The following is a 13,058-nucleotide window of genomic DNA, read 5'->3' as shown; positions in this document are numbered from 1 at the left end:
TGACAATTTTATAAAAAATTAAAAAAAAACATATCAAAATTAAATAAAAATCTAAAATCAAAAAATATTTAAAATACAAAAAAGAATAATTACTAAAACGACAAAATGAGAAAAATGGCAAGACTGTCAAAAATAAAAAAAAAACTCTCGTGAGCTTTAACAAAATATTTAAAAAAAATATATATATACTCAATTATATGATCGTTAAATGACGATAAAGACAAAAATAATTTATTATTATTACAAAATTTTCAAAAATTAAGAAATTACAAAGGTGACAAACTACAAAAGTTTTACAATCATTCTATTGTCCTATTTTCTTTCCCACTGAAATCTCCTTGACCTGATACAATGTAATTTAACAAAGAGGTTATCGTCACTGAATAAAGAATTTCGGAATTCTTCTTTTTTGTTACTTTTGTATTTTTTCCACGTCAAAATTGAATTTCATATCAAATATTATTAACTTTAGTATATTAGGATTAGAATTAGGAATTAGAATATTAAGATTTAAAAATAACAAAAACAACACGCGCAGTTGATTTACCGTCTTATGAGTAATCGAGAATAACTCGAAAACGGATATCAGAGAAAATTAAAATAGGTTGTATTCTTTCATATTCTATTTAGATTTTCTGAAGCGTGTAAGCAGAAGTCAAAAATTCAAAACAAGCAAAAATATCGAGAGTGACTCATCTTTGCAAAAAAATATTGTTCAAATTCAGTAATTAATTCAACAAGAAAGTCGCGGTGAACAGACTTGAATACTTCCCTTTTCCTTTCTGTGTTTGTGCAAATCTATCAAAACGGGGAACGAAATGTCTGCGTCTGTAATGGAAAGCATCCTTTTCAAAACGTCCTTGAAGCAATAATCAAACATCCGTATTACAAACATCATTCGCAATTTTCCTTAACTCAAGCTTTTATTTCCCTAGAACACCTTTTTAATTTAAAATTTGCAGTTAAGGATTTGGAGCGCAACGCGAAAAAATGCGAGAAGGAAGAGAAGGCAGAAATTCTCAAAACCAAGAAAGCTATCCAGAAAGGAAACACGGAAGTGGCCAGAATACACGCAGAAAATGCCATCCGACAGAAATCGCAATCGCTCAACTATCTCCGGATGAGTGCTCGGGTCGATGCGGTGGCCAGTCGGGTTCAGACGGCGTTGACCACCCGGCAGGTTACGAACTCAATGGCCGGGGTCGTCAAAGCGATGGACGCTGCCATGAAGGGAATGAATCTGGAGAAAATTTCCGGGCTGATGGACAAGTTTGAGCAGCAGTTCGAGGACCTGGATGTCCAGAGCTCGTACATGGAAAACACGATGTCCCAGACGGTCACAACAGCAGTGCCACAGAACGACGTGGAATCGCTGATGCAGCGGGTGGCCGACGAGGCTGGGTAAGATTTAGAGTTGAAAAATTCATGAGTAAACTTCCTGCTTACTTTTAACATGAATAACGTTTTCAGATTGGAGTTGAACATGGAACTGCCCAGTGGACCGACTGCTTCGGTCGTTGGTGCATCTACACAGGTGTCCACGGAACAGGACGAGCTCACCGCACGTTTAGCACGACTCAGACAGGCGGAATAAACTATTGTTACTTCAACATAAACCGATGGAAATATTGCGTATTACGTATGTGATCCATTTATCTACCTTTGAAACGTGCAACTCTTTTCACCGATTGTGCATATTTCAGCATCCTTAAAAAAAGTGTTTATCCCAGCCACGGCATCAAGCCGAACAACTCACCAATTTAAAAATGGGTTTATTCTAAGAGACGCTACATTTAAATTCTGTTGTGCATAGATTATACTGCTTCAAATAAACATGGAAAACAACGTTTTTTACTGAGCCCTTTATGAGCGAATTGAGAAATGAAATTTTACATTTCAAAAAAAGATCAATCGTTTCAAAAAATAATTTACAAGCGAAAAAAAACAGATTTGAATCATAAGAAAAAGTTTCAAAGTTTAAATGATGTCTGTCTATTTTTGAATATGCTTCCAGCCAGAATAAAGGAAACTTTCAACCGCTTGTAGCGCGCTCTGTTGATCACTAGAAGTAACATCAAGCTTTTGCTTTGGCAAACGTTTTATCCACAGCGCCAACTGAGTTTCACTAGTAGAACTATGAAAGTGGAATGATTGAAGAACATAATTAACATGGAAAAAAATCTTTTCAACTTAAAATCTTTTTTCTGTCGATTAATTCTTACTTTCTAAAAATTACAATCGCGAAATTGGGAAAAGAAATCCACAAATATCTAATCGGTACCAAATACCATCGAAACACGTCACTTTCCTACTGTTATTTTCATAGTCATGTTGACATATTTGACTCTTCAAGAAAGATATTCCAATTTTACTTAGGCTTTTGATGAGTTTCTAGATTAGTTTGAGGTTGAATCTGAAATCTGAATCTTAATCTGAAGTTTTAATCAGAATCGGAATCTAGAATCTGAGCCGAAATCTGAATCTAAATTCAAACCCGAATTTGTATCTAAAATCAGGATCTGAAGCTGTAAGATAAAACAATATTTTTTTTGCTTTGAAGAAGTTTCTTCTATAACTCGCCAGATGTCTATAAGTACTGATTTTAGTCTCTTTGAGAGAAAAAAGGCTAAAGTGACATCTGGAAAACGCTCTGGATCTGAGCCGAAATCTAAATTTGATTTCAAAACCAGAATATGTATCTAAAATCAGAATCTGAAACTGTAAGATAAAACAATAAAATTTTGCTTTGAAGAAGTTTTTTCTACAACTCGCCAGATGTCTCTACTGATTTTCAGTCTCTCTGAGAAAAAGGCTAAAGTGACATCTGGAAAGCGCTAGAAGAAACTTATTATACTTACATTCACGAATGTGAGCTTTCGCTTCACAAATTTGGACGATTCAGCGTATTGATATAAAATATACTAAAACGACGTCTTTCATTTTTTCTTGACAGTTGAAATTTTGTTTATGTCCTTTACCCTACTAATCTAGTTAAATACATAGTTTATGGATACACTCGGCACATTGAAACTTGTTAAAGTAAAAAGCACAACAAAATTAGTTGTTAATTAAAAAAAAAAAAAGAAATTTATGTATGAAATTTGTTTGTACTTATCATGATCGAGTGGAATTAAAGACGCAGGTTATTGACAACTAACCCTTGACTAATAAATATGAGAACTCATCTCAAGCTATTTAGCATTCTCAAATCAAATGTGATACTACCAACAAACGGTAAGGAAAACTCAGCTAAGATTTGCATTTTGTCAATCTTAATAAATTTATTTTGATACAAAATGGATAAATTTCAGTAAATTTATATTTGTTTTTTTTTCTCGCTAGCATTGTGTTTTGTTCATGCGTTTCATTGTTTTTTTTTTTCATTTTGTTTACTCTCTAAAGAAAAAGACAAACAATGCAATTGTGATTTCTTGTTTTTTTCCTTCTTTCATCCTTCTCTGTTTAGTGTTTCCACTTTTAGACTGCATTTTGTTCACTTCAGTTATTTTGTTTTGTTTTTTTTTGCACTAGTTGTAATGGTTTTTTTCTGTTTCTTCTATTTCAATTGTATATTTCATTTCAATGTTTTACGGACTATAAGATTGGTATGTTATATCATTGCTAGTTTTTTTCTTTGCGAACAGTGGTTTTTTGTTTGTTTTGTTAACATGTTCTTTGTTTTCTAGCGTAAATTTTTTTTATTGTTATGTTAATTTTTTTCATTTTTTTAGCTTTTTGCTTTTCAATGTAATAGTTACAAATGTAGCGAAGGAAAATTAACCACCTCTTTTTAGATTTAGATTTGCTTCAATAAATATAATCTAGCGCTTGTTGTGAATGAATGTTTGTTTGTATTTTTTCTATAATCTTGTGTCTTGTGTGAGTGTGAATATGATTTGGAGCTTCTGTTGTTTTCTGATGCAAGTTCAACACCCCAAAAGCCAGCTTTCAAAAAGACCAATCCTGTGACCAACTTTGGATTATTTTAGTTGTCATGTTTCAAAGCGCACAAAATTCTGCTCGTGCTGGTGAGAAAGTTGAACTTTTCAAAAAAAGTAGCATTTTGACAAATTTTTACACATTTTGTTTCTTTTTTAACTTTTGTTTTTGGAAATGATTTGAACAACTTTCAAGTTATATTGCAATGTGAAGGCATACGCGAGCGACTTAAAGCATGAGGCAGGATTTTCCGAACACAAGACTGCAGCTTACGGTATATGCGCAGTAACACTGGTGGGAATATTTACAAATTTTGTTTTAAGGGACATCAGAAAAAAAAAAATTATCCTTGGAACTGAGTTTCAACAGCTTGTTATGAAGCTGTTGATGGTTTTTCAAGTGTGTTTTCTCAAATGTTTTCACAATATATTTTTCAGGTTTTTTTCAGGACGGGATATTTCCTGGTTTTTAGAAAATCGCCTTTGATTTAAGCTTAAATCTCATTTTATGTACATTGGAATAAAGAAAACTCATAACATTTAGGTTTGAGTCAGTTGTGATTTTTGAGCTTAACTTCGAGATATCAAATCAAAATATATAGCTTAAGAGTGCTTGGCGTTGAGAAGTTGGGAAACAACAGAAACAAAGATGAAAAGAGACCTAACCCTCTGAATATTTCATTCTAATGTTTATTCCTGAATCAACAATATTTCTAACCATTTTATGTAGGACTGACTGACAGCAATGACTTTTCTCAAAATATTATTTTTTTATCTGAACCATTTGTTCACTAAATTATAAATGTTTTTAATTGTGTGAGTATTTCAAATAACAATTCGAAATTTAATTGAAAGCCATCTTTCAATCGCGTTTGAAAAACTAAATGAAATTGTTTTACGGTTTGTATACAACTGAAATCATTGTGCCAGTAGCGAAAATATTCAATTTTTTCCAGAGATATTACTGTTGAAGTGTTTTGCCTAATCTGCCAAATCGGAGTGGTTAATTTTTAATGGTTCATGAGGGAAAAAGAGGAATCATGGATGAAATTTTATAGTTTTTTTTTCTGCGAACGATCAGACACAATTGTAAAAATCGATTTCGCTGTTAGTTCTTGTATGATTTTTTACATTATCACACACTTTACTTTTTCTTGCTCGTTGGTTATCTTAGTCATAAAGATAAACAAAGTACCTTCTACGAATGAACAATGCGCAAAACCCACGCGAACGTTAGTATAGAAACAATAGAATGGATAGGTTCCTAATGGCACAATGTGCCAAACTTTTAGTCGATTACAAAACCCCACAAAAATATGTATAACTATTACACACACGCTTTTCGCTCTAGCTCTGCTGCTTCTTCCGCCACCCATCATACACAAAAGTCAATAAATAATAAACACTTCCTTCGCGTCTGTCGTCCAGTTGCCTCGTTGCCCTCGCCGAAGGTTAATCTACAATGTATTTCCTAGCACCCACAAAAATCTCCTAACCATGAGTCACGTCGTCGGTCATATCTTATATTCTTGGAGGGCGGCGGTAGACCGCGGGAACTAGAGCAAAAACAAAAACTAACCCGTTCTCATAGATTTATCAACACTAAGAAGGGGAGTAAATCTAATCGTTTCCTGACTATATGTTTCACCTGAATATTAACATACTTATATACGATTAGCAATCTATTCTTTGATGGAAAGAAAGCCTAAAAATGAAGCGAGAAACAACACAGCCCGGTGGAAGGTTTTCCGCTTCGACTCATTGCGTCTTATCGGTAACACCGATATCCCAGTCGGTTCTAGTACTTTTGCTGTGTGCTGTACACAATCAAATCGGAATGTAACTATTTTGGCTAACTGCTATCTCAGGTGGATTTCCCGTTGTTTGAGCTCCAAATTGGTGGATTCTTCCGGCTGCTATGGGGATGATTCGCGATCGCGATCCTAATTTACAGCTTCCGTCTTTGGACACGAGGGCTCAGAAGAGGACTCTGTTGATGCAGTTGAGGAATTGCGCGTGTCAACGGAAAAAAGTACACGGAAAAACGAATTCGCCGTTCTGCCCGGCTTTCCGGTAGGTTGTTCTCTGTGTTTCATGCTAGCACAATTCGGTATGTTTAATATTTGCCTGGTGTGAGGGTGTGTGTGATTTTGTGTGTGTGTTTTTCATGTGAGCATCATGGGATGGATTGCGATGGCGATGCCACAAGTCTCTTTAGATGATGGAAACAGCTCTTGTTTTAGTTTTTACTGTGCCTTCATCTTGCTGTATTGTGCTTCGGATGGTGCCTTCGATGCCAGCAATTTGGCACTGATGGCACCGGTGCCATGTTTACTGCTGATACTGCTGCTGTATTCGACCGAACCACCGGTGGACGACGCGGTAACCTGGGCCGGACGCTTGCCTTTGCGGGCATCGGTGGAGAGGTAGGTCTTGTAGAAGAAGCGAGCAAACAGCACGAAGTAGCTGAAGTACATGGCAATCGACAGTTTGATGTTGAGCTCCGAGATGTGACAGCTTCCCTTGCCGGCAGTCTGCAGGAATCCGTGGGCCCAAACGTTGATCGCACATCCGACGACCATCTGGGTCAGCTGGGATGCCGTGATGATCATGGCAATCGAGCGGGGGGGCTTGTAGTTGAGGGCACGCAGCGCATAGTAGGTGTACATGACCGAGTGCACGCAGTAGTTCATCACCACGAACCAGCGGGCCGAGGCGGTGTATTCCGTGTACGAGAACCACGAGTATATCAGGACAGTGATGTGGTGGTACCAGTGCAGGAAGATGAGCGGCTGCTTGCGGAGCACGATGAATACCGTGTCGCCCAGTTCCGGAAGCTTCGAGAGAACGAACAACCAGGTCCAGAAGCCACTCACGCGGTCGTGTTCGATGAAACTGGAATAAGAAAACGAATAAGAAATTATCAGTACTCAAGTTGAAGATCGTTTCGAGGAATGATGACCGAAGCTAACAGTTATGGAATATAACGTGTGAGTCATAAATAGCGGGAATACAATCATGTCACATTTCTGCCACACACGCTATGGGAAGAATGGGTAGACAACTATGTCCTGTTCCGTTCTTTGTGGATTCTGAGAAACGCGGAACAGAATTTTCCTGCAAGTGAGACTTTCGAATGCTTTAAACAAAACGCAGATATTTTGGCATTTTCAAACGGAATACTATAAGAAATCCATTATTTCTAACATTATCGCTCAATTCTTTATACGCTTAATGGTCTAAATATGTATTGTATTTTACATCTTTTCAAAGCCTTTTGTATCGGAATTTTTCATTGATTCCAGCTACTTATGACTCAGGTAGTACATAACTATTTAAGAAGGATCTTCTGATAGACTAAAAAAATATATTCAACTGGTGCTTTTGATTTCACATCCCGGATTGGACTGACCTGAATATGAATGGAATTTAATTATATTAAGATTTCTTTTAGATAGAGATAGGCTTACACGCTTTATTTTCAGTCAGTATCTCCAAGAAATCAAAAGTTCCTTAGAACAGGTTTGTTGAAGCTTCATCAGTACAATCATTCGGACTTAAGAGATTTTAAGAAAATGGCTTCTTTGAACCGCCCTATTGCACATCAACATGCATGGTGGCACTTCTCCCTAGTGTCGCTTAACAAAGCACATTCGATGGTTTTTCATTAACACTAGCCCAACTCTGTAGAGACGCAGAGACAAAAAGCACACCAGGAAGAGTGCATATGTCCTCATCTCTGTGCGGTATCCTTTTAGGAGTGGCGCATTTTAAACCGTACAGAAGTCTTAAACTCAGAGCAGCACCGACTACAGTATGGTTGCTTGTCTAACATACCATCTTTCAGAGAATCGAAGCAGAGAATATTGCCCAGTAAACATATTCCCCGGCATCAGTGGGTTAGCAAATTAATGCCGACTAGAACTGACTTGTCCGGGATACCGTAAGACGGGGTAACTTTGGCCAACAATAAATTTTTGCACATTATCGTCAATAACTCAGTCTATAGTTGAATTTTTGAAAACTGTTTTCTACATTTGAAAGCCTATTTTTTTGAGTATCAAATAGGCAAAATTTGGTTTGTATTTGAATTTTTTTTTCTGTTAGTAAAAATGTAATTTCTATATCCTAAAATATCTATGTTTTCTAAGGCTCGCAAACAAATAGCACTCCTGATGATACCAAAAAGCATTTAGAAACAAACGGGTTGTTGAAAGTGAAAGAACAACTTTTTTTCTTTGTATATGTATATTTATAGTGCTATTTTAATAGTCTATTAAAGATATTTTTTTTGCTTTTAAAAATAACGACATTTTCTAAGAGTAAGCCCGTATAGAACAAATGCATAGAAACCCAATTAAATCGTTAACTTTGAAAAAAAAGAATAGTGACACGAGCAAATTGCTTGACATGTATTTTTTGGCGAACTTTGACATCTTCTGCTTTCTAACGTCCTCAGGGACATTGAACTTATGAAGAGCGGTGAGAAACTGGAGCCCTGGAAGCTGCCGGTAGTCTGCTTTTACGTACGTCTCATCATCCATAACGAGGCAATGTGGGTTCGTCAACATCGAGGTGTAGAGCTTCCGTGCACGTGTTTTACCTACCGTATTCTGCCGTTCATAGCGACTAGGCGCCTTTTGGACTTTGTACGTGAGTAGTCCTTCACGTTTTTCGCATCTTGCACGAAAGTTTTGGTTAGATTTAGTTTCTTCGCCACATCTCGAACTGAACTGGTGGGATTCCACATGAAAGCTTAACTACCCATTATACGGAGGTCCATTTCGCCACTTTTTCTTTCCGATCGATAGTCAAACTTTCGTGGTACCGATTTAGAACACGAAACACCGTAGAATGTAACATTCCCAGTGGAAGGTGGTCCATAAACCGAATGGTAGTGATGCCTATCGAAATTAGTATCACCAATGGGGTCAGCTCTTCAAACACAATAAGTATGACATGTGACCTTACAAGATGTGTCTTGACCGGAAAAAGTTCTCTTACACAATTAAAAAAACCATCGACTCTATACATGTTTTACCTCGTTTGGAGGAGTACCATTTTCTTTCTTTTTCTATACACGATAGTGCAGTTGGCGCTCAAACAAAACCCATCCAAGAATCATCTGTTTGTAGAAAGCCTCCTAATTTATGGTGGGACCCCCAGTGTTTCTGAACATAGAGGGAGCTTTTAATGCAGTTTCAATAGAAGTTTTGTCAGTCTGCCTCCTCTATTGAACAACATCTCATACAACTTGCTTTGTAAGAAACATTTGAACTTTGCTCACGGAGATATTGCAGTTAGAAGAACCTCTTACATGGGCCTCCCGCAGGGTTCATGTTTGAGCCCACTTTTGTACAACTTTTACGTAAGTGACATCGACAGCTGTCTCTCCGAAGACTACACTTCAAGACAACTTGCAGATCATCTGCACAGACCTTTACAAGATACTTTAGACAGAATGACTTTCCGACTAACAGTTCGGTTTCCGGAAAGGTCGTAGCACGGTGAATGCCATTCGACTGGTCATCGAAAGGGCAGATGAAGCCAGGTTGAAAAAACGGAGAGCAGATCGGTTCTGCGCAGTGGTCACTCTCGACGTCAAGAACGCGTTTAACAGCATCAGTTGGGCAGCGATTGCGTCGTCGCTCATCAACATGAGGATTCCGGCATATATCTGTAGGATGGTGGAGTGTTACTTCCGTGACCGCCAACTACAGTATATGACCAGCGAGGGACTGGAAACAGTGAGAGTCTCGGCAGGGGTCCCACAAGGATCGATACTTGGTTCGGTATTGTGGAACATCGTCTACGACGAACTGCTGAGACTGCGTCTTCCCACAGGAGTGAGACTTGTGGGATTCGCCGACGATATAGTTCTCCTGGCATCTGGCCCGTCAACGGAGGAAGTCCAGCTACTCGCCACAGTAGCTATTGAGAAGGTGGAAAACTGGATGCGCTCCAAGAGCCTACGCCTGGCTCACCACAAGACCAAGATGGTGCTGATCACCAACCTGATTTCAGCACAATCAGGGACGATCGCAGTTGGACCGTGCGCAATTGAGTCCAAGCGTGCGGTAAAATACCTGGGGGTGATGATCGACGACCGACTGAGACGGGCCATGTCGAACAACTCGGCGATCCGCTGCAGCAGAAGGAGGGTCCTGGCGAGTGTGACCTCGTCCATTCTGCGCTACGGAGTGGCAGCCTGGAAGGCAGCCTTGAGCAGGCAGTATAATCTGCAAAAGCTCTGCAGTGTGCAGCGGCTGATGAACCTGCGTGTAATCAGCGCATACCGAACGGTGTCCTCGGTAGCTGCTGATGTTGTGGCGGGGGTCATGCCCATCTCGGTCTTGCTAGAGGAAGATACCTTCTGCTACCAGCACAGGCACATGCCCGACGTGCGGAAACATGCCAGAGAGACCTCGCTGTCCAACTGGCAGCACCAGTGGGACAGCTGGAAACGTGGCCGGTGGACCCATCGCTTGATTCCTAATATGGGATCCTGGATGAATCGAAGACATGGTGAGGTGGACTTTTGCATGACACAGTTCCTGACTGGTCACGGATGGTTCATGCAGTACCACCATCGGTTTGGACACGTGGCTTCGCCATCCTGTCTAACCTGCGGAGACATAGATGAGACGCCAGAGCACGTAGTGTTCAGCTGTCCAAGGTTCGAAGAGGTACGTGCTAACATGCTTGCCGCCTGCGGACCGGACGCGACAGCCGACAACATCGTGCGGAGGATGTGCGAGGACGCCAATACATGGCGCGTGGTCAGCGATGGGTTCACCCGGATCATGACTGCCCTGCAGAGGAGTTGGAACCAGCACCAGTCCGCGATCGGTGTAGAGTGACTCCTTCGTCGGGGAGCACCTGAGTAGTGTACGTCCGACCCTGGCAGTAAAGCATACAAAGATAAGACAATACCTTCTGCGTATGCCGAGCTGCTAGGTACGTCACGCGTCTGTGTGTAGGATACCTTCAACGTTATTGTCGCGGAGTATCCGAGTCGAACGCGCCCTCTGCGACGGAGGCTGTGAGGATAAGACATGACCTTCTCCGCAGTCGAACTCGTAGGGGGAAGAGTATTCACGTCGCGTAGTTCTCTCGGGTAGAGTGGTCTCACGTCACCGTCGCATGAGCCACTCGAGTCGGGTAGGATGACATCACCGTCGGGATTCATCTGAGTTGCAAGCGCCTAAGACCCGTACGTGTGCTGTGACAGGCGCGAGTCTAGGATAAGCTGCTCTCGATTCGGCATACGGCGGGCAAAAACCCTAGGGTTGCCAGCCAAAAAGGGAGGAGGAAGACCGGACCACGGTCGGAGTAGAATGTCCTTTCGGCGGGGGGCATTCGAGTAGTGTGCGTCCGATCCTAGCAGTAAAGCATACAAAGATAAGACTCTACCTCCTGCGTATGCCGAGCTGTTTAGGTACGTCGCGATCGTTGTGTAGGATACCTCCACCGCCGCGGAGTATGTGAGTAGAACGCGCTCCCTACGAGGGAGGCTGCGGGGATAAGACTCGACCTTCTTCGTAGTCGAACTCGTAGGGGGAAGAGTATTTACGCCGCGAAATACTCTCGGGTAGGGTGACTTCACGTCGTCGGCGGGTGAGTCATCTGAGTCGGTGTAGGATGAATTCTTCGCCGGGAATCATCCGAGTAGTTTTTCGTCAAGTCCCGGACGTGTGCTGTGACAGGCGCGTGTCCAGGATAAGCTGCTCTCGATCGGCACACGGACGGGCAAAGAGGTGAGGGCCTCGAACCAAGCCAGGCGGAGCCAAGATCCTAAGTCGTTAGAGGAGAGGTCATCGGTCTCTTGCAGTGGTCTCGAATAGAGGCGGAGCGCACGTTTTTCGTGGGAACTTAGCTAGTCTCGATTTGCGAGTAAAGGCCGGATCTCAAGTCGTTAGAGGAGAGGTCCTTAGTCTTGAATCGTAACAAGAGGCAGGGTATATATGCTGGAGTTTGACTCGAACTGGAGTTTGCCGCGCTTAAGCGCGGACTTGGTCTCCCATCTCGAGTATAGCCTTCGTTGCAGGTCCGGATGGGAATTATGGCCAGAGGCCCCAGGTGGACTTTATGGCGTAGGTGTACATAGTATCATGAGTCGTCCAATTGCACCCATGGCCCCAGAGTAGCATACTGGGGGGACTCGGTCGCTCACCGTGCCTTGGAATGCAATCCGTAAAAAGGATTTACCACCTGGGTGATCAACTAATAAAAAAAAGAATGACTTTGAGCTTGGGATCGAGTTTCCTCCTCAGAAAACGGATATGGTTGTTTTCTCTAAGAAACTTAGACATGCTCAACCTAAGCTTCAACTCCTATGCAGAACGATCACTCAATCGAGGTGTCTCAGGTTTGGTTTGAACCCAAGTGTACCTGAAGAGCCCAAATTGAGTATCTGACAGGAAAATGCCAAGAAAGAGTCAATGTTCTCCGATCAATCACTAGCTCCACAGAGAACTAGCACCTGGTGGGGAGTCCATTCAGAAGATCTTTTAAAATTGTATCGAACTATTCACTCAGTGATGGAATATGGTAATTTCTCTTTCCAGTCATAAAACTCGAGCGTATCCAATACCGTTGTCTCCGCAACGCTTTGGGATATATGCCCTCAACGCATAACATGAGTCTTGAAGTTTTAGCAGAAATCCTCCCTTTGAAAGATCTATTCAATTTACAATCAACAGGATTTGGAATGTTCTACGAAATCTTTAGCGCCTCATACTGTCTCCAGTCACCATGTTCTGCGTACATCGCAGCGTTATCTGCTATTCATTGCGATCTGAATATTATCACGACCACACGACCTGTTGAACACTACTTCACTTATTATCGACTACATTGTCAAGACGTTGCATTTCCAACACCTTTGTCTGGGTCCCCTCACATTGCTCGATAGTAGGCAATGAGAGGGCAGATTCCCTTGCAAAGGTGGGTCCGATGGAAGGCAACATTTACCAGCGTGAAATCGTATTCAACGAATTTTACTTCTTGGCTCGGAGAAACTCTCTTGTCAACTGGCAGCGCAGATAGGACAAGGATGAGTTGGGTCGGTGGCTACACTCGATAATCCCAAAGGTCCTTAAATCCTGGTTTAATAGATTG

At 41.1% G+C, this 13,058-nt stretch overlaps 2 protein-coding genes across 7 annotated transcripts in view; one reads left to right on the top strand and one right to left on the bottom strand.

The window, feature by feature from the left end:
* The first annotated feature begins 656 nt into the window (after window positions 1–656).
* LOC129755461 (charged multivesicular body protein 1B2) lies at window positions 657–1,849 on the top strand. Of its 2 annotated transcripts, XM_055751970.1 has the most exons (4): window positions 657–840; window positions 936–1,401; window positions 1,471–1,639; window positions 1,704–1,849. In XM_055751970.1, the coding sequence occupies exons 1-3, from the start codon at window positions 819–821 to the stop codon at window positions 1,592–1,594; spliced, it is 612 nt and encodes a 203-aa protein (XP_055607945.1). In that variant the 5' UTR covers window positions 657–818; the 3' UTR covers window positions 1,595–1,639; window positions 1,704–1,849. The 2 variants fall into 2 exon arrangements, with proteins under 2 accessions (XP_055607945.1, XP_055607944.1); XM_055751969.1 differs by having other exon boundaries at window positions 1,471–1,849.
* A 1,458-nt stretch (window positions 1,850–3,307) lies between these two features.
* LOC129751924 (elongation of very long chain fatty acids protein 6) overlaps window positions 3,308–13,058 on the bottom strand; it is a 128,885-nt gene continuing 119,134 nt past the window's right edge. For all 5 annotated transcript variants that reach the window (XM_055747711.1, XM_055747712.1, XM_055747710.1 and 2 more), the window contains exon 4: window positions 3,308–6,833. In XM_055747711.1, the coding sequence (XP_055603686.1) occupies window positions 6,185–6,833 (649 nt within the window). In that variant the 3' untranslated portion in view covers window positions 3,308–6,184. The remainder of the gene's footprint in view (window positions 6,834–13,058) is intronic.

The sequence above is a fragment of the Uranotaenia lowii genome, chromosome 3 (assembly GCF_029784155.1).
Source record: "Uranotaenia lowii strain MFRU-FL chromosome 3, ASM2978415v1, whole genome shotgun sequence".
Classification (NCBI taxonomy): Eukaryota; Metazoa; Arthropoda; class Insecta; order Diptera; family Culicidae; genus Uranotaenia; species Uranotaenia lowii.
Note: the sequence above shows the minus strand (reverse complement) of the source record. Positions and strands in the feature narration are given on the sequence as shown.